At 40.9% G+C, this 22106-nt stretch overlaps 1 protein-coding gene across 1 annotated transcript in view; it reads left to right on the top strand.

The window, feature by feature from the left end:
- The first annotated feature begins 636 nt into the window (after positions 1 to 636).
- The window catches only part of CLVS1 (clavesin 1), a 97421-nt gene continuing 75951 nt past the window's right edge, over positions 637 to 22106 (top strand). The window contains exons 1-2 of the mRNA XM_068187926.1: positions 637 to 1109; positions 11008 to 11625. Of these exons, the coding sequence (XP_068044027.1) occupies positions 11237 to 11625 (389 nt within the window). The 5' untranslated portion in view covers positions 637 to 1109; positions 11008 to 11236. The remainder of the gene's footprint in view (positions 1110 to 11007; positions 11626 to 22106) is intronic.

The following is a 22106-nucleotide window of genomic DNA, read 5'->3' as shown; positions in this document are numbered from 1 at the left end:
CAGGAATTATGCTCCATAATGTACAGGGATAACAAAAGAAGAATGCACTTTGCTGGTACATTTAATTTGATTTACTGTATTGATAGGAGCAGATGAGTATGAATTTGGTCATTACATCACCCAAAGTCTTCCAAGTACAGTTTAATATAGGTCTTATGCGGCTTGTACAGAAAGTGATTTTCAGAACCTAATTTAATGACAGAAATTCCCTTCCTGTTCTTTCCACACCACCAGCTAAAGCTTACACATCCCTCTAATGAAAGATAGTTTGTGAAGTAGGTAGATGGCCTAATCAAAGGGTATTATGGAAGGACATTCTAGAAATGTGTAAGTGTTCTAGGAGACACTGTGAGAATTCAAGGAGGACAAATTCATCCTGAAAACTCAGTCACTACGTTGCTGGGGGAATTCCTGAACCTGAAGTACTTGGAAGAGGGGCTGAGAGTTCAGGGGTGAAGCTTGTCCTGTTTTTCACATTCTTCACTAAACGTTTGCTGTGAGTGCTGTTGATGACAGTCCCTGCAGTCTGACCCAGACAAACTTCTCTTCTAAACCCAGGCTGCCATGCTCATTAAGGCAGCCCATGGACAATACACGGCCCATTAAGATCACCTTTCCATGGCTGCTGTAAATGCCGCAGGAAGCTGTGCTCTGCCCGACTTTCGCTGGGAAAGAGGCGATGTTAGAAAATAGGCGGTGAAGCCAATGCTGCTGGGTGGAAGCCCGCCGAGCTAAGCCCTCCCGGTCGCCAGCAGCCCCTTCCCACCCCTCCCGCGGCGGCGCGGAGCTCCCAGCCTGCATCCCGGGGTGCCGGGAGCGCCGGGAGGCAGCCGGGCGGGCGGCAGGAGGGCTTAGGACCCAGGGGGACGGCAGTGGAAGGACCCAGGCTTTGGCGCACACGCCTCCTACCAAAAAAAAAAAAAAAAAAAAATCACAGCCCCGTGGAGCTGGCGCTCGCTCATTCAGTTTTCTAGAGAGATCTGAGCCGGAACCCGGGAGCCGAGAGATCTTTCTCGCCCACACAGCTCAGCAGCAAGGACATCTACAGGGGGAAAAACCCACCCCACGCAGCCCCCCGCCGCCCCACGGCAGCTGCCGGCTCTGTGCAGGTATTTGGATTTGCCTTCTCTCGGGTTGCGCAGGGCGGCTCTCGGCGCTCCCCCGCCCCGCCGGGCCCGGGATGCGGCGTTTCAGCACCGCCGGGCGGACAGCTCCGGCCTCGGCCGCTCCCGCCCGGCCTCCTGCTCCCTGCCCGCTGCCCTTCCTGCCTGCTTCCCTTTCCTGCCTGCTTCTCTTTCCTGCCTGCTCCCCCTTCCTGCCTGCTTCCCTTTCCTGCCTGCTCCCCCTCCTGCCTGCTCCCCCTTCCTGCCTGCTTCCCTTTCCTGCCTGCTCCCCCTCCCTGCCTGCTCCCCCTTCCTGCCTGCTACCCCTCCTGCCTGCTCCCCCTTCCTGCCTGCTCCCCCTCCTGCCTGCTTCCCTTTCCTGCCTGCTTCCCTTTCCTGCCTGCTCCCCCTCCTGCCTGCTCCCCCTTCCTGCCTGCTCCCCCTCCTGCCTGCTCCCCCTTCCTGCCTGCTACCCCTCCTGCCTGCTCCCCCTCCTGCCTGCTCCCCCTTCCTGCCTGCTTCCCTTTCCTGCCTGCTTCCCTTTCCTGCCTGCTCCCCCTCCTGCCTGCTCCCCCTTCCTGCCTGCTCCCCCTCCTGCCTGCTCCCCCTTCCTGCCTGCTTCCCTTTCCTGCCTGCCCTGCTCCCTGCCTGCTCTCCCCTGCCTGCCCTGCTCCTTGCCTGCTCCCTCCTGCCCCCTCCTGCCTGCCGTGCTCTCCCCTGCCTCCTCCTGCCTGCCCTGTTCCCCCTGCCTGCCCTGCTCTCCCCTGCCTCCTCCTGCCTGCCCTGTTCCCCCCTGCCTGCCGTGCTCTCCCCTGCCTCCTCCTGCCTGCCCTGCTCCCCACTGCCTGCCCTGCTCCCCCGCACCTGCTCTGCCTCTTCCCTGTCCTGGTCCCTGTCTCCTGCCTGCCCTACTCCCTCCGTCTCCTGCCTCCTTCCAGCCAAGCTCTCTGCCTGCTGCCTGCCCGACTCCTTGCCTGCCCAGCCTGCTGCCTCTTTCCCACTGCCCGCCCAGCTTGCTGCCTGTCCTCTCCTCCTGATCCCTGCCTCCTGCCAGCTCTGGCTGCTGACTCCTGCCTGCCCAGCTTCCTGACTGCCCTACCTCCTGACTCCCAACATACCTCTCCTGTCTGCCAACCTACCTCTCCTGCATCTGTGTCCCTGCTGTCTACCTGCTCTTTGCCCTGACCGCCTCTTTCTGCTTTTCACTGCCTTCCCTGTCTCTATATTCCCTGCCTCCACTGCTTGCCTCATGCCTGCCCTTACTCCCTTCTCTCTGCCTCCCCTGCCTCTTATTTGACCTGCTCCCTCCCTGTCTTCTTATCCTGTTCCCTGCCTCTCTTATTTTCCCTGCTGCCTCTACTTCCCTTACCTCCCCTCCCTCCTCTGCTTCACCTGTCTCCCTTGCCTCTCCTTGCCCTGCTTACTGCTTCCTGCCTCCTATATATCCTGCCTCTTCTTCCTCCAGTCATCCTTGCCCTGCTTCTCTGATTCTCTTATCTTCTCTCTGCCGTCCTCCATTCTGCTTTCCCTGTCCGCTCTCCTCCCTGCCCTGCTCCCTTGCCTCCTTTCCTCCCTGCCCCTGTTTCCCCACATTCCTCACTTTCCTGCCCTTTCTTCCCCTCCTGTCTTCTTTCTCCATCACCAGCCTCAATCCTTCCTGAAAGGTGGCACGGGACTGTAAAAATCAGCTCAGCAGCCCAGGTGCTGGGCAAGGAAGGAAAAGAGCACAAGTTGGAAGGGAAAGGTCCAAATCCAATTTGAGACCTGGGAGAGATGAGAGGTATGCAGAGGAAAGGGCTAAAACTGAGACCCAAGTTAATGAAGTAAGGGCTGCAGCCAAGAGCTGACATACAGGAGCTTGTCAAAGAGCAGCAGATACCTGTTTGCTCCTCAGCAAATTGATGCCTGTTTTGACCAGTTGCACTCATTCCAAAGGGAGATGTGTGATTAAAGAGAGGGGGGATGTGCCAGGTCAGTCAATTGTATTGCTTCCCTAGTGGTAAACAGTGATGGGTGCAGGGAAGAAGTGAGGTGAATCACGTCTGGAGTGTGGGTCCTGTGCTGCAGGAAGTCAAGAATTAAGTTTGGTCTCTGCAAGAAGTGAGGGTGTTCATACAGAAAATAAATGCAAAGCAAATAACAGCTAGAGAAACCCCATGCATGCTATTGGCCTGACTTTAATTCTGTTTGCAATGGTTTAATCCTGAGAGGGTGAGGAAGGTCAGAGGAGAAAGGGAGTTTCCCCTTTTCAAAATGCTGATTCCTCAATTTTAAGAAGCTCTGTGAATAATTAAGTTAAGGAGCAGATGGCTACTCCTTGTCCATCACTAAATAGTGACAGGATTATATTTGGAAGAAAAAATTAAATTACTGCTTTCATGTGCTGTTTTAGTAATCAGATGATAACATGGATTATCTCCAGTACTAGAAGTTAATACAATGCCAACATTTACATGAGATATTATGCAACAGTATTATGCCATGCACTGTATAGCAAAGGTACTGGTTTAATTTTTCCTATAATAAGTCAGATAACCTTGTAGAGCTTTTCCTCATTTGCAGTCTGTATCCCACCTTGAAGTTTACAGGGGCAGCTTGTGCTGTCATGTATCTGTGCTGATGATTATTTTAAGAATTCTGTTGACTCATCTACCTCTAAAAACTATTGAATATTTTCTAAAAATTAGACTTCTGTAAGGCAAACATAAAACAATGAAAGATACTACAACCTTTAAAAAAATTCTTAATTTATTATATCATAATTTATAACTTAAAATCTGTTGCAGAGATGGGATATTCTGAGCAGCACTGAGTGTTGCTGAGTAGTAGTGTAAGCAGTGCGACCGAAATCAGCAGTGGAGGAACTGCAGAATCCACGCACAGCAGTGGGTCACAATTCCTTAAACTCTACATGCCTTGAACAGAGACGTCATTTCACTGAAATATGTAACAGCAGCCTCCTCATCTTCCAAACAAAGTCCCATGTCAGTTGAAATAGTAATGATCAGCCTCATAAAAGGATGGAGAATACTTCCTTCAAAAAGATGTAAACTCCTGCAGTTGTTCACTTAAGCATGCAATTATTGAAGCAATTGTGCTATTGCTTGGCAAGTGAGTTTTATTTTCCTCTCACAGCCTCGTACTGTAGCGTCTCTCTGGCAGAGACACAAACAAGATGTGACAATTGGGTGCTACTAGTTAAACAAAACAAAACAAGAATAAAAAAGAAGAAACATTAGTCTCTTATAGAGTGGAAAAACTGAACAGAAGTTCACATGGCTTTCATCAGATGAGTTGTAATTCCTTTCCCTCTTGATCTAATGCTGTTCCATTGATTTAATTTGAGAATTTCCAAACACTTTAGTGGAATTTTGGTTTGCTTAGTTTTATTTTTCCCTCAGTAATATTTATAGAAATAAACTCCTTGAAGTCTGATACGTTTCTCCACTGAGGAAACAAACCCACACAGTATTATAAAGTTATATTAAGCTTTATTTCTACTAGTTTTGAGAGAAATTTCTATGTGCTTTGTGCTTGTGCTCAGACTTCAGTAGAAATGAGAGAAAAAAAACAGGAGGACTGCATCACCATTGCATTTCATATTTTTTGAAAGGACATAATTTTCCAAAGCATGGAGTAAAGCAAGTGCAAAAATAGATCAACTTTATGTTATTGAACATGCAGTACTAAATATCTTGTTAATATGTTTTGTTCCTTCTTCTGTAAATCTTCATGCAGATGTTGTAACACAACTCCTACAGCATTTAGGCATTTTTGGACACCAATGTTATGATTGTGTACTGTCAGATTTCTACATATAGCTTCTTTATGACACTTGGGGGCCAGAATTCATGCTTTGCATGCTGTTAATTTCTGCTGCAAGATGTTTCTATGTTATTGGAGGAACTGACTTCTGTCCCATAGTGGCCAGGGTGCTTTTGCTTGGTGATGCTTGCACTATGACTGACATGGAAGTTCCTCATAAACTCCTGCTCCTTTGGCATGACACAGGTCAGGCCACATGTTCCCATAGGGGTTTGCAGATTATCTGTGATTGGTGAGTACTTACAACTTAAAACTATGATTTAAAGAAAAATTTAACCAAACTCTTGAGGTTAAGGTTGTTTTGTTTAACTTTTTTTATTTCTGTATTGTATAAGTTCCCCTCCTTGGCATGTGGTCCAATTCCTTAATATTCAGGTAGTTAATAAGTTTTGCACATTTTAGGTCAAAAGATAATGGGGCAGTTTTTAAATTTTACATTTGCTAGACCTTGTCTGTCTCTCCTGACTGGCAGCTTGTAGGAATAGCAGGACAACTTCAGGCTGATGCTGCAGACATGCCTGCCCTACATACTGTGCAGAGAGCAGTGAAGATCAGTTGAGTTTCTGCCGTGTTTTGTGCTGTGCCATGGCTAAATTGCCACCATTGGACATTTAATTGTAGCCTGAGGACACGCTGTAACTAACTCAAACTAGCAAGAAGATTGTAGAATGCATAGGAATGCATGATGTGTTGTTTTTACTGAACTGAAGAAAATGTTAGTTTTTGTACCTGAACTGAGAGATTCTACCCTGGGAAAATGTGAGAAACCATCAAATTCCCCACACAGCTGTTACAGTCACAAACATTCACTATTTTCATAATGAAAATCCCTAGTGGAGGTTTACAGGAGCACCAGTACTTGGAGCAGAAAGACTTAAAATATTTAACTCATTTATATTCACTGGGAGAATCTAGTCCCTTAGGAAAGACTACAGAGAAGTAGTGGTGAGGCCACAGTTGGAGTATTGGGTCCTCTTCTGGGCTCCTCGGTGCAAGGGAGACATGAACATATAAAGGAAAGTCTGACAAAGGGTCAAGAGGATTATGAGGAAAGATTCCCTGGATGTTAACATGTAGACTTATGGCTCAGGAGAGATATGATCTGTTCCTAACTCTGTGAAATGTGTCCTCTGGGATCTCAGGCAAATCACTCAGGGCTGTGCTTCTCCCCACAATCTGTGGAAGGTGCCAGGGTCTCTCAGCCAAGGACGAAAGAGAGTCAGTTTTGCTCATTGCTCATTTGAAATTGGTTCATGGAACTTGGGTAGGTTCCTTTCTAGGTCTGATTACTCCACTGCCAGTGCATGTTTCTACTAAGGCACCACAAGGCCACAGAGGGCCATAGGAACCATTCCTATAGGTATAGGTACAGATTCATCCTCTCCTATCCTTGTGGAGCAACCCCTGCTAAGCAGAGCATAGCCCTAAGAGATTTTCCAGAATTAACATCAAAATATTTTTCAAAAAGAAATTTAATGAGATGACACCCACACTCTGAGATAAAATCATTCTATATTACCGTTTTCCCTCCCTCCATGCCCACTCCCTTCCTCTCTGGCATGATTTCAGCAGCTAATAGCTGCATAAATGCTAGGAGTTAGGAATTATATAATGCTCCAAACCTTAGCAGTGATGCCTCTTAATACCAGGTGAGAATGAAATGTTAGTGACTTCTCAGTTTGAAAATTGTGTTAATGAAATTTCACATGGCAGATAGCTTTGGACTGGATGGAAAACATTTGGTAGATTAAGAGACAGCTAAAATCTTTCTGGAACTGAATTGGATGGGGAAGGGCCAAATGGACGTGAGGTGCTTAAAGAAGCAGGCGGTGTTGCAGGGACTGGAAAGTGGGCAGGAACAAAATGATCCAGACTATTGCCATCACTGAAGGCAGGTTTTGACCAATTTTCCAGGGCATGCAGTGCAAACAGGGATTGTATGCTGACCCAGAAGCTGTCTCTGAAGACAGAGCAGTAAGGCATATTAAAATCTTTGAATGAAAAGTGCTTTGTATACTTTGGAAAAGTATTATTTTATTTTAGTTTGTATAGTAAATATTACTATAATTTTATTATTAATTTTTTTGAGGAATATGCAAAAAATATAAGCTACTTCTCTGAAAATTGTATCCCACTTGCAGTATGTTACCCATGCTGAACACTTACAGTCCCTCGTCATTCCATTGCTGGGACTGAAAATGAATTAGCCAAAATTGTATGTGATACCACAATTTTGGTGGAAATTTCCCTCCTTGTTTTGATTTTAGTATGTTGTGTCTCAAAACTATGTAATTTTTTTTTTCATTTAAGGCTGAATTTCGTTCCTTTGGAGGGATGATTTATTATAAGTGGCTATGAAAACATGTTAGAAGAGCAAACAGTCCCTTGGGAACAAAGAGTCACAAGACAGAAAAACAGCTGTTGAGACTATAACCCACTCTAATGTGCCAATACACAGCAACAATATTCAAAATAGGAAAAGAAGGCCAGTATCTTCATTTGGAAGAAAAAACAACCCTGAACCAAACTGAACAAAGATGTAAACATCTAAAAAATTAGCAGATGGATCAGAGCTGTACACAACACTGGAAGAGAAGGAGAAATTGCCATGTGTGGGAGGAGGTGAAAATGGAGATGAAGCTTCTGTTATATCTTGAGAATCAGAATAAATCAGAACCATTTGAGAAAGTGCAGCTACAGTTAAACTGGGTAGCTGTGGAGCACTAAATTTATTGTCAAGGTTAGCAGTGGGAGAACCAAATCATTCACTGATGTATATCAGGCTCCTTGAAGGCAATGGTGCTAGTGTGGATTGCTAACTTCATGATTTCCCTACGATTCTGAGAGCGATAAAATTGTTCATACATATTTTAGATTATTTTGCAATATATAACTTCACACCAATAAAGTATTTTAGTGCAGTCTGTTCCAGGTGATATAATCAGGATAATCTATAGATAACTGTAATCCATGGTTATAGCTCAGCTCACTCTCAGAAAACTCTGAAATGCATTTAAAAATGGATCTTCTGTTAGAATGACTATTTGCAAATTGTTTTTTAGCAACAACATCTGACAAGAAAGGACTGGATCTCCCTCACCTTGGGAAAATCCTGAGCATTTAAATTAGTTAAAAACAGTAGGGAACTTTAATAAAAATAAGTAGAATAATTTTTGACATTAAATAGTTGGGGAACCAATAAAAAAGGCCAGACTTTATTTCCTTGGTCAAATCTCATTTTCTTCTGGAGCAGACTGCATTTGCCCTTTAAAGAATTTTTCTTCTTGCCAAAGAAGCATGTTGGCGGAGGTGGAAGACAGAAAAGTAGCAGAGGAAGGGACATTTTTACTCACATAACTCCTAGAAAATGGATGAACCACTGGGAACTTTGTGTGTGTCGTTGTCTGCTGCTAATCCTTGGATGCTTTAGAAGGGCCACAAAAATGATCAGAGAGCTGGAGCACCTCTTTTGTGAAGACAGGTTTAGAGCTAGGGTGGTTCAGCCTGGAGAAGAGAAGGCTCCAGGGAGACCTTAGAGCAGCTGTCCAGTACCTAAAGGGGGACTACAAGAAAGATGGCCACCGACTTTTTACTAGAGCCTGTAGTAAAAGGGCAAGGACTAACATTTTTAAACTGAAAGAGTACAGATTCAGATTGGATATAAAGAAGATTTTTTTTTTTTTTTTTTTTTTTTATGATGAGGGTGGTGAATCTCTGAAACAAATTTCCCAGAGAAGTTGTGAATGCTCAGATATTGGAGGTGTTCAGGACCAGGTGGAAAGGGGCTTTGAAAAACTCAATCCAGTGAAAAATGTCCTTGCCCACGACAGGGAGGTTGGACCAGATGACCTTCAAAGATCCCCTCCAAATGAAAACATTTTGTGATTCCACAATTTTGTGATTCTAAGCCACAGGAATGCTAAAGGTGTTGTAATTCATACTAGGTCCTAAAGCAGAGCTAATGCAGACCGCAGTAAGCTTCTTGCTTTCAGATCTCTGCTTAACACCCTTGGGACCAAAGAGTTTCCACACTCTACACTTGCTGTTAAAACTTGGGAGGGACCAATCTTAGCACCACAGTCCTCTAATGACAGTGTCACCCTTAAATACCCCTAGGTCTCCTAACTAGCTCATGGAAGCAATTGTAACTAAACCCATGATTTATGCAATAAATGCTGATGTCACAATTAATTTGAGATCTCAGTCACAAAATATTAGCCTGGTTTTCTATGGCCTACTGTAATTTTACATCAGTGGAATTCAGTTGATACCATTGGAATTAGTCTAATTTGGTCTAATAAAGGCAAGAGTATAGAAAATAACTGTTGCTTTATTTTTATATAAGGAATCCACCTTTATTACAGCTCTAATTTATTTAAGAACTGAATGGCCTGCACTCATGGACAACCCCTCAAAACCTGGAGACTTGTTTTCTGGAATCATTTGCACTCTGTAGTGCCTTTTGAAAGCTCTCTTTTCTCCCAACTCTGCCTTTCCTCGAGTTTTCCCAGGCTGATCAATCATCAGATACTCTGCTCTGCAGGTAGCTCTTTTCAACTCCAGCTCCACACTGAATACAGAAAGAGGATGCTTAATAAACTTTCCTTTGTGTCACTCACAAAAAGTCCAATTCATATTGCTGTTAAATGAAAAGCTTATCTCCCACCACAAATGTCCTTTAAGCAAATATGCAGAAACACTCTGTATTTAAATTTTGGGATTTCATCCTGGGGCTGCAGCTGTGGCATCTAAAATGTAGTTTTTTATCAAAAACATGCAAGGTCACAAAGCAGGGAACTGAGGCATCCCTTGAGCTCATTGACTTCCAGGTCCTGCAAGTTAACTTTGAGCAAATCCAAGACCGAGAAATGCTTTGGCTGCTGCTCTCCCCTTTGTTTGATCTGAGAATGCTGAACTCAGGGGAGTAGCTGAATGAAATGGTTGTTTTTCTATAAATAATTCAAAACTTTCCAATCAGTTTTCTTCAAATACAAAAAGTATGTTTTTTTACTGAGGGATCCCCTTTAAATTTTTAAAACCTATTTGTCTTTTTCAGAAATTAGAAGGAGAGATCAGTTAAGCTGGGGGTGGGGGGTGGTTTGCTTGTCTGTTTCTGTGATGGCTGAAAATTGTATGGATCTTGATCTTTCCTTACACACATATCACTTTGGAACAGACCTTGATCTTATTTCACACAAGTGTAGCTACACAGACTTTGATGACAGTCTCTTGCTAATTATGTCACTGAAATGTAAGAGATTCACTGTACAATTTTGCTCATACATAACAGCTTAAGCAGATTTTCTTCTAACACTTGTAAAAGCAAATTCTAGGTAAAGTACCAAAATCAAAATGAAATTCAGAACTAGGTATTCAGGAAAGCTACAATATACTGAAAAAAAAGGAATTTTGAATAAAATACATCTCTTTTCAACTAAAACACCAACCCTGCCAGACTGGATACATCAAGAACCTTATTTGTGGGACATTTCCCATGAAGACATATTGAGTCTCAATGGGAAATATTTCCAGTGAATTTCCAAAAAGTAGAAATTATCCCTGGTATTGATGGAGTTTTGGGTTTTTTTAAAAATTAGTTTTACAGTCAGCTCAGGGTCTTATTCAAAGAGAGCTACAAGCTGATAGTACAGGTGTTAAACCAAATCAAACAGTTCTACTTAGTATGATGAGGGTAAATCTGTCTACTTATGAAGCTGAAATGTTGCTCGTGTTAATGGTGGAAAAAAATACTATTATTTTTGCTGTTATCATCCTTGGCTTGAAGTTAGGGATGCTGCAACTCCCACACTTCTGTAATACAACTTTGAGAAGTGTAGTCTAATAGCAAGTAGATACAGCTTAGTATTAATTGTCAATAAATCAGACTGCTTTTCTGAAAACCTGAAAACATGCATTCAAGATGTTAGTGACTGCCTAATCTTAAATGCACCCATTCTGAAATTATGTGACATGTATCCTCCTACACAAAGAAATTTTATGGCTAAATAAATTCACAAATGCATTCCTACCAGCTTTATATACACATTTAATCTTTCTTTTATATTTTTTTTTCTTTTAGTAAGTGGTGGAATAAACAACGCTTTCCTTTGGATGGATTATAGTACATGTGAACTGCCTGTTACTCTGCAAGAATAAAAAAAGCCCTTTGCTTTTACTTGTTAAATATCAGCTTGATAGCAAAAAACATCTGAATGGCTCACGCTCACAGCAGACCATCAGTTGAATGGGATCAGCACTTCTACTAAAATATCTGAAGTTAAGGATTTGGAAAAGAGATTTTTGCAGAGATGACCCATTTGCAAGCTGGACTTAGTCCAGAGACTATAGAGAAAGCCCGCCTGGAACTGAATGAAAACCCAGACATTTTGCACCAGGATATCCAGCAAGTCAGGGACATGATCATCACAAGGCCTGACATTGGGTTTTTACGTACAGATGATGCCTTCATCTTGAGATTTCTCCGAGCCAGAAAGTTTCACCAAACTGAGGCCTTCAGACTGCTGGCTCAGTACTTCCAATACCGCCAATTAAATCTGGATATGTTCAAAAACTTCAAGGCTGATGATCCAGGAATCAAACGGGCTCTGACAGATGGGTTTCCGGGAGTACTGGAAAATCGCGACCACTGTGGCAGGAAGATTCTTCTGCTTTTTGCAGCCAACTGGGATCAGAGTAGGTAAATGTAGATAGTGTCCTTATCTTTTTACACACACTCACACTCAACTTTTAATGGAATATTTGTGGCCATCTTTGAAGCAGCAAGGCCATTTTCAGCAAAATAATTTGTAATCATATCTCCATTACACTATAACTTCCATCTCATTTATCACCTGTCAATCCTCATTCTTAGGACACAGGGTCATTGAGAGTTAAGGCTATATCAGTGTGTCATATAAATAGCTCATGTCCGGGTTTTTTTAAAGAAACATTTCCAAATTTTAGCCAGATAATATCTTTTTGCTATATGTACAATAATGTCTATCCTACAATTACTTCAGCTTTATAATGGACCAGCCAAACAAGCTGACAGAAAGCGTCTCAAAACATATGGAGATTATTGTAGCTCTCCTGGTGCAGAAGAAACTGACAGTATTTATTCTCTCTTCAGACTTTCTGATAGTTTGCTTATTTGTTTGTTTTTTTGTTTGAACCGCTTTGGGAATTGCAGCCTCTGCTCTATTTCCACAAACAGCATTGAGATTTCTATACAATCTAGTTGTTCTGTGTTGTTAGTCTGATAAAGGGGAGATTCACACAAAGCATATTTTCTGTTCAGGTCATTTATTTACAGAGTGGCATGAAAAACGACATCTCCTAGCCATTTTTATAAAATAATGTCCTTAAATGTTAATGTGATTAGCCAGCTTTCACTACCTATTTGAAGTGGTACAGAGAAAAGGGGCTAGTCCAGGAGTATCATGTTCACATTGTCCTTATCTTTGTAAGTTATTCCATTCCATCTTCCCTGACTTCATGGTGAGATGGAGAAGTGTAATCAGCTGTAGGGTTACCATGTGTTCTGTTGAATCTTGATAAATACCATATGAAAGAACAAAATTTGGATTCAGGGGTTTTAAGTACCATCAGTTTGGATGATTTCCAGGTAGGATTTTGTCTTGTCTTAGTCCAAAGTTTTTGATGAAAAAGTCTTATCCTTAGGAGTCAATAGATTGGAGCTTTGATTTTACATCCTAGAAATTATTAGAGAGCAATACACATACGCCTGCAATTTTTCATGTTACATGTTTTCTGGGAAAACCTTTCATCGCCATGTGAAAAACAGAGTTCAGAAGTATTTCTGATTTTCATTTGCATGTGAATAAATGTACAGAAAACAATACAGCAGTGTAACTTTGCATAATCAAACATGTTTGGTGAAATGGTGAACTGAGGGCAGTAATAAAAGTCCTATTAACTACAAACAGGTCAACAGTTTATCTCCTGTCTCTCTGAACTGCAAGTTTGCCTTTCTTTCAACCACAAAACTCTTCTGTTAGCAATTGTCCTGAAAAGAAAGATGAATGTACAGGTATCTGGAATTAATAGAAAGCATCAGCTTTAGAGGACAGAAGCACAGTGGAACTGCTGGTTGCATTAAGGGATTTAGGTATTACATAGAGCCAGATTTGGGCTTCTGATCCCTCAACAAAATGAATCTTTGTGATTAACCTTGTACATCAGGTCCTGCTCTTGGAGAGCTGAGAGTGCTGGTGTCTAAGGCTCCTGCAATGAAATTTTGACAGAATAATGACTCCTTTCAGATTTTGGCTCATATTTTCTGCAAGGCCTTTAATATGCATCCATGTGTGTGAGTGTATGTGTGTGTGTCTGTGTGTGCAAAAACCAAAGCAGCCCTGCATATTTCTGAAAATATAATTTTCTCTTTCAAAGAAGAAGAGCTGAAACAAATAGCATTGGATGTGCTTTCCTAAGAATTCCCAGTGACATTAAAAATCATGTACAAATTTTACCTCAGTTCAGCCACTGAACCTCATATCTTCTGTGGATTCAGATGACAAGTGTTTTATCTGTGGGATTTTGTGGCACTCCAGATGCAACGGGGGCTGGGGACAGGATTTCGGCTGTAAGTAAATGGATGTACTCATCCTTTTTTTTGCTGTCTAAAGACATTAAAAAGAGGAAAAGCTGTTAAGGAGAAGGAAATGGTGAGCACAATGTCCTATTAAGCAGCATGGGAGCAGGTTATTGACCAGAAGAAATACAAATTTTACAAAGGCGTTCAAAAGGTGTTGTGCACAGCTTACATAAATGTATTTTGGGCAACCTTTCTGTAGACGTGTCTTCAGTAATGGCAAGATGTTCAGAAACTCACATTTCAGCTGATGCTAATGGAATCGGCCGTGATGTTGACATACATGAGTAAGACCTCACCCTTCAGCCCGCCCTTCCTAACTTCAATCTCATTTGCCACTGGCTGTACCTTCTCTTTCCTTATGATCAAATTCTAATTGATGAGGGGTTGTTTATAAAGAAATAACAATTGTTAAAGGTTCTGTTAAAATCAGAATAGCTATAGTCCATATATTGGATTTCAGTCCAGACTTCCTTACCACTTATGCGCCTGGGAGTATGGTTGCTGTTGGCACATGTCAAAGAGGCAGAAGAAACCTTGAAACTTTCTATGCTTATAAATATATTTATTTTTAACAGGAAATATCATTATTTTTGTAATATGACTGCTTGGACAAATCAGATCCAAGATGTTTCTAAGGTATTCGCTGTATCAAAGACAGAATTTCCATGTAAGCTTCTAGAAACATTTGTAATTTCAGCCACCAGAATGCAACTGATAGACCTGACATTTCTAGCAAACTAGGTTTTAATTTCCAGTCTCAATGTTTCCAGCTTCAGCTTCAAGCTGCTAGATCATATTAGTTTAAATGTACCACAAAAACAGCTTCCCATGTTTGTACTTCTGTGTCGTGACCACATCACATTTAACCTATTTTTGAGTTCACTGGGGAGGCAGCACTTTAGGGTAAGTCACTGTCAGGCAGCAAGGAGATACTGCATTAGTGACTCTGCAGCAGAGGTTCTTGTGTTCACCTTCAGCCATGGGGAAAGTAAAACAGCTAACATCTTTGTCCTCAAGGAAAAAAAAAAAAACAACTGTGTGTTGTCCACAAGGTAAAGAAAACACCTCTGAGCAGCCAGCACAGCAAAGATAACATTCTGCAGAGCAACCTACTAGCTTAGTGTATCGTAATACATTTAAGATGCCCAAGCTTCAACAGTTTTAACTTCTTTACTCTCAGAACTGGGGAGATTTTCCAGGTTTAAACACTCTTCATCATTCTTTTCTGGACTGTTCCTATCATTTTAGTATTGTTGCTAAGGTGAAGGTGGATGAACTGAATAAAAATTTTCACTAATAAATCATCGAGTGATAACCCTATATCATCTGTTCAGTAGTTTCCTCCTTTTAGATACAAGATTGTCACTCTGTTCTTGACTACTCTGCCCCATTTTGAGCTCATGTTCAGCTCAAATTTGCTTTCAAGTCAGTTTCCTAAAATACAAATGCCACTGGTAAATGTGTCATACATTCTCATCTATAATGTGGGCACAGTCTCGCATGTGATTCACGCTCTTCTGCAGAGCTAAACATGTCCTGCTCCCCAGTTATCATTTCAAGGGTTTTGTGACATTTGCAAAGCTCGTTGGCAAGGATTTTATTTTTGTTTCCACATAAAAAATATAATGATGATTGTTTTGACCAAAACCTCTTTGATGACAGGGAAAAAACCATAGGGGATGTTAATTCTTATTGCCAAATCACTAGCTGAGATCTATCACGGTTCCAGCGTTAGAGTAATTTAGCTTCTTCTGCATAGGTTTAATTTCTCTCCATTGTTCAGGCAGATTTCTTAGAGATTATGTCATCACTTTCTCTCTAGGTTCTACATAGTATATTTTGAATCTGTTAGTTAAAGTTAATCACATATTCAACACCTTCATTTTCACTTATTCAATACTGAATAAATTAAAATGAGCAGATGAATAGAAAAGAAAGAGATCAGATAAGTTCCATAGCGAGGGAGAAAAAAAACCTGTTGAGCTATATTACTGTACACTAGTACAGGGGAGGGACATTTTTCACTTAAATCAGAACTCAAGGTGTGAACCCACCTGCAACCCACAAAGACTTCCACCACTGCTTGCAGAGCGCCTTATTTTGAATGCAAATTTGTGCAGCAATAATGACACATAAGGATGTCAAACTGATCACGTAATGATTTTTTAAATTAAATAATTTACATGATAAAAAATTCCAGTTTGTAAAACGAACAAATGCATGCACAGAGTTTTCATGAGATTTCGTGTAAAAAAACAATGTGCCATATGCTGGAATACACATACTCTTTCTCACACTTTTTCATTTCATCACTCTCATCAAATCTAAGCCCTCACTCCTCTGATCCACCTCTAGTGAATCTGAAGCTTTTAAAGAAGTTAGGTAAGAGGGTCTTCTCAGCTGTTGGATTGAGGAATGCCTTCAGTAACTTCCACCGCTGTTCCTATATATGCTACTGTCTTCTAATACAAGCTACTTATACACAAGGGGAGGAAGATTTGGGTGAACAAGTTATTCAGCAGAAGGTGTTCATTAATCTTCCAAGCAAAAGTGATTCTTTCAAGGTTGTTCAGCTAACGTAAAATTTATTTTTGTATAAATGTCCAGAAGAAGGACTCCAATCACAATCATCTGTAAATAGGGCTTGGAGTAGGGAGCACAATATTTTTCATAGTTTTTTTCCAGTAATATGGTAATTAATTTCTATCTTCATGTCTATGCCTTAGAAGCTGTCACATAGCTCCAAAAGTTCTCTGAGTCAGACAAAGAAAACCTGCTGCTTTGTGTACGACATACAATCCCAACTCAACTGCTAGCCATAAACCATCTTTTATTACCCAGGGAATCTCAAATGCCAGATATTTATCATTCTTTAGGACAGTGTACTCAGGTTAAAGGGAAAGGAAATATTCTGACATAGAGGTAAACCAACAACTATAAATATTTTAAAGGATCATGATAAAACCCAAGTGTGTCCTTCCTGAGAATGCTCAAAGTGGTGTAATTACAAGGATATTATCATCATCAGATCCTGTTGGTATAAAAGAATACATCTCAAGTGCTGATTGTTCTAAAGTATTTCAAGCATAGTCTCAGATGCTTAATAGAATATGAGGGAATAAACATCTGTTGAGACTGATTTATAGTTACAGGAAAACTGTGGCAATAACTCAGCCTCATGTCTGTTTATCATGAGAGATTACAGCTGAAGTGCAGCCAGCCCTAACACCATAATGATTTTTACGCATCAAGTTTTTGGGTTTGGTTAGGAGCTAGTGATTCTGTGCTGGGAGATGCTTACAGTAATGCAGACTGACATTGTGGTTCAAGCATTGCACTGACCAATAAATAGCTTAGGAGCAGGCTGCGCAAAAAAAAAAAAAAAATTCATCCTACTTTACTGAGCTGGTCTGAAATGGTAACAGAATTCAGGATAGCAGGGGAAGGCAGCATAGCATAAGCATAATACTAATTTCAAAGAGTAACAGATGTGCAAATTAAATTTTGGACAAAGAAGAAAAAAAGAAGCTCTGTCTTGAAATGTTTTAATTTGCTTGCAGGAGGCAACTTAATTCAGTTAGTACCATTTCTTATGGAAGCCATATTTGGGAAGGCAATTGTAGCCCATCTGAATGACAGCAGGATGACATACACAAATGAGAATCCTGTGTTGTGCTGTGAAGGGAATCCAAGAAGACAGAGAAAATGCCTGAAAAAAGAGAAAGAAAAACAACAGCTGGGAAAGTTATGAAGCATATGTTGAAGAATGAGCAAAGCCTGATTGAAAAGAAAAAAAAAAACATGGAGAGGGACTGGCAATCAAACACATTTTGAGAGGAAAGAGGTGACTGGATGGTGCTGGGCTGAGGGCTGACTGAAGAGCTGTGAAGGACAGTGCCTGGGGCTGAGAAACACAGGAGTTTGCCCCCCAGGATAACACAGGAAAATGTAGGGCAGACTGGAAAGTGGCTCTGTGTCACCTTCCTCCTGTGGCAAAAAGAAACAAATCCAATTCCCATGCTTTATAAAGTGCAAAGAAGGACAGTTGATGAAGAAAAATATACAAACACATGTACACAACAAACACATAGGCACACATACACATCCCCTGCTTTTCTTCCCAGACTCTCAAAAGACTCAATTTTTGCATGAGGGTTTATGTCTGGGTGTCAGAAAAGAGGAACTGCATACAGTTGTGATAGCACTTGTCCCTAAAAGAATGACCCATAGTCCTGCGTGGGCTGTATATGTCATCCTCACAGATGGGATCTGCAAAAGAGCACCACAACAGAGCTACATCCACAGAATGGTAGGAAGCCAAGCAATGTGACATCCCACATGGTTCTTTGCCCTTTTTAACTTTGGAAACTGCTGGAAACCATGAATGAATGCTCTTATAAATAGCATCTTTTTGAGGTGAAGCTTTGTAGGAAGAGACCAGAAACCTTTTTTGTCACAGAACTCCTCAAATCAATTTTTCTGAATATCTAATATTCCAATCAGTTTCTAACTTGCCAACCTATCTAAAAGCCAAGGCAAATTGAGGCATTGCAGCAGGAACAGACTGAAAAGAGTCAGAAAAGGAAAAAAAGATTAATTCTCTGGCCAGCTATTTAATAAGCTACATGCAGTAGAAGCATCAGAAAAGAATGGAAATACTGAGCTGGAATCCTTAAATACATCTGAAATTAAAAAATTGTAATACTTCCTTGATATATTATTTCCCCAGGCCATGATTTATTTTAGACTCTTTCCTCTGAACTCTGAGCCCTGTATCAATTGCATTTTACATTGAAATATCTGCTTTTTTCACTCTGGCAAGTGCTGAGCATCCTCCAATTCCAGCACCCTCAGAACAGCACTAGACATGTTTAGGAACTGGTGCTGTTAGCAGACCCGGTGATCCCACGGGAGTTACAGCAGCCACCACGAGTTTGGTCAGGATGTGAATGTTGTGGTGGCTGCTCAATTCCATGGAATACCTGAACAGCACACTGGGCTAAATTCTACCCTGTCACCACAGTCACCCTGCTTCAGGGTATTTCTTTGCCATGATGAAGGTGGAGGATGAGGGAGACATTGTTGGTCCTGTGGTTGCACTGGTGAAAGTGGCACAATCATGGGAAGCTCTCAGTGATGTGGGAAATGAAGCAGTACAAGCACCCAGCTGCCACGTACTCCTAAAAATTTAACCGACCAGATAGAATAGAGGGCAGGTGAAAGGATGGAGGAGTAAAGTCATTCCAATAAATCAGATAAAAAATTGAATTGTTAAAGGTCTTCTGTATTTTGCCTCTTCTGTCATGGTTAAAACAATAAAAGAGTTGGAGCGTCATAATTAATATGTCATTACTGGAGATTTGATTCCTAAAAATTAGTAAATGGAATCATTTCTCAAGAAAGAGGAAATTTTGGTCTGAAATTCTGATTGTACTCTCACAGTTTTTGTTTTTAATAAGTGCAGCAACCACAGAGGCAGCAAAAAGCAACTATCCCTTGTTGACAGACCATGATAATCTCAGCTCTGGAAACTTCCTAGAGGGTCCATTTGTTGCAGGGACAGAGGGCAAAGCAAGCCAGTTAGCCTCCTGCTGACACTATTTCCTATGTAACTGCTTATGAAAACTGTCCATGCTGAGCAAACTAAAGCTAGCAAAGATTCATTTTAAGAATAAAGGTAATATGCAAATATGTTTTTCTTTATAGAGAGATGGTATCTCTTTTGCACTATTCCATGGCAGAGGATGGCACTTGTCTGTGCATGCATTAATGCATGTGGTGCCAGTTTTCTTTCACGTGTCCAATATAAATCACAGCACCATGTAAAGTTATTATGCAAGAGGTTCAATAACAACTTATTTCAAAAGGGCATATGGAGTATTTATGTAATATCCCATAATATATCTGTAGGGACCAAAATTGAGGATTTGACTGAAAGTGTAAGTAAGTGACTGCTGTATCAACATACATAAGACAAAATACTTGATTTTCAGTGGCAAATTAGTAGGGTCTCTATTTTAACCTTGCCAACCTGCTGTGTACCAAACCTCTTATTATTCCTAGCAGGAGAACTTTTGGTCTGATCCCATAGAACCACTCTCAAGTGTACTTTAAAACACACATATTCTCACATACTGCACTGAGACCTGATAGTCTGAACTAATGAAGCAAGACTTTTTTTAAGCCTTTTTAAACCAATATGCTTTTCCTCATTGTGTTCCAGCTACAGACTATCCCCACATCTTCCTCCTTATTTCCTACAGATAGTCCTGTGCTCCTTTCTGCAAAGTTGCAATCTCAGCTCCTCTGGTTTTATAACGTGTCAGTAGAGGAACTGAATTCCATAAATTCAGCTATAAATGAAGTAACATAGGTGAAAAAAGGGGTAACAACACAAGGCCACTGCTATGGTGTGATCAGAAACGTTTGTTCCCCTTGCCAAGACCAGATATTTCACTGTTTCCTTCCTCCTGACTGCCTTTCACAGCAAATCCAGGAGATGCCAGTCACGTATTTTGGATATGCACAGATCAATCTACAGAGTATGTGTGCTGCCTACACCACTTCAGAGTGCTAGGCTATGTGATAGCACAGAGGATTGCTTTTGTATGGGTATTTCTAACCAGGAGAATCTACACCTAGGGGTGATAGCCCTATCTAAGTCATCTTCGTCCTCTCCTGTTATCTTGGAGCTGTGGTCCTCTAAGCTATTTCCACTTTGCAAGGCTTCTCCATAAGTGTGCATTGCCTTGCTTTCCCAGGGTTAATCCTACCTGTCTGTTGTATAGGTACACAAGAAGAAATGTGATTTATAGTGAAAGAGACTGATAAAAAATCCTGCTTCCAAATCTACTGCAATATTCATTTGAAAACTAAGTAAAAAAGGAGGAGGAATAAACTCTGACCTAGGGAGAGATGGTGGGAAACCTTTCAATTTCTTAGGTTCTCATTTACATCTAAGCCACTTCTAGCTGGCTCCTGCAAATTAAATTCACTTTTATTCTGATAAAGCTTTCAATTCTGTTTGAATAAAAGAGCTTTGCAAGTCTGGGGAAAATGGCAATTTGTGTATGCTGTGCTGCCAATGAGTGCTTTTTCTTTTTCCAGCATCTTATTGTCATTCTCTGCTGAAATGTATACACAGGTACATGCACATTCACTTTCTTTCAGAGAACATTTTATATGAATAATTTAAAAGTACTTCAGGATCATTTTGAGATTTACTTCAGAAAGAGGCTTAGCAGATGTAGGCTCCATGTTAAAAGCCAAGGAGACTTGTGAGACACCAGACATACCTGCCATTATTGGTTTCATCCTAGCTGACAGGTTGGTCTCTACTGGGATTTTCTCACCTCTTGATTTCTTAAATCAGGTACCTTAAATGGGTAACTAATATTGACTGGGCACAAAAGGATTTGAGGGTAAAGAATGGACTACAAATGAAATTAGATGCGGTAAAGTGATACCACTGGGGAAGCAAAGAGTCTGGGCTGTATTACAGGAATGTTGTCAGCAGAACAGCAGGAGTTACTCACCTTTACCTGCCTCAACTGTCCTGTAACCTAAGTACAAGCACAAGAGACAAATCTGAGATGAGTCAGAAGAATTGCTCTACAAGAAGTCAGAAAAATATGACAATGTCATACAAGTTGAAGATAATAAGAGGTGGGATTCAATTATTCCTATATATAACAGTTTATCTTAACAAAATGTGGTAGTAAACAGTGGATATACAGAATAAAAGCAAAATTATCCTCAATCCTAAACAGAATTACATTTCCAGATATTAGAAAGCAGTTTGCAATGACTAAGATACAGCTAACTGTGACATTCTGTGGGCTTCTCATCAGCAATGACACTACTGATATGCTTTGCTTCAGACATTTGCTTAAGTATCTTATGACTCAGTATACTTCTCATGCAGAAACGAAAGCACTACATTTACTTGGCCATTAAACACTGTTGCAAAATATTAACCAAAGCTAAGTAAGCCTAATGTAAGGGAATTGAGTGGTTAAGGGTTGTGCCAGATCAAGATGAAGAATCACAGAGAGTCTGAAATGTGGTTTTGTGGAGTGCAACTAACTGCATCATAATTGGAATCATTTGCAAAGACCTGATCACTTGTAGCTATTCTTTGATACTGCATAAGACTTTTTTAGTAATCTTTTGGTGAAGTCAAAATATTGTCTAGAATGAAGAGAAGTATGCACTACAGTTACTTTTATGAAAATTATTTCTGCTGTTGTAATGAACGTGTCCTAAGGCTGTGCAGAGATCTATAAAATGGACTGTCCCTACCTAATTTTCCCCTTTCAATATAGTCTAAACAGTGAGACAATAACATACCAATGTAGTATTAAGAAACATGGCAATTTTAACAAATCATCCCACGATACCATGAAAACATCTCTGATGACATCTCCTGAAAAACAGGTTTTGCAACTTTTAAAAAAGCTAAAAGTTTAAAGATTAAAAAAAGAATTAAAGATTTTCTGGTTTGTTTTTTCGGTTGGTTGGTTGTGGGATTTTTTTTTTTTTTTTTTTTTTTTTTTTTTTTT

The sequence above is a fragment of the Anomalospiza imberbis genome, chromosome 1 (genome assembly GCF_031753505.1).
Source record: "Anomalospiza imberbis isolate Cuckoo-Finch-1a 21T00152 chromosome 1, ASM3175350v1, whole genome shotgun sequence".
NCBI lineage: Eukaryota > Metazoa > Chordata > Aves > Passeriformes > Viduidae > Anomalospiza > Anomalospiza imberbis.
This window is presented reverse-complemented; position numbering and strand designations above follow the sequence as displayed.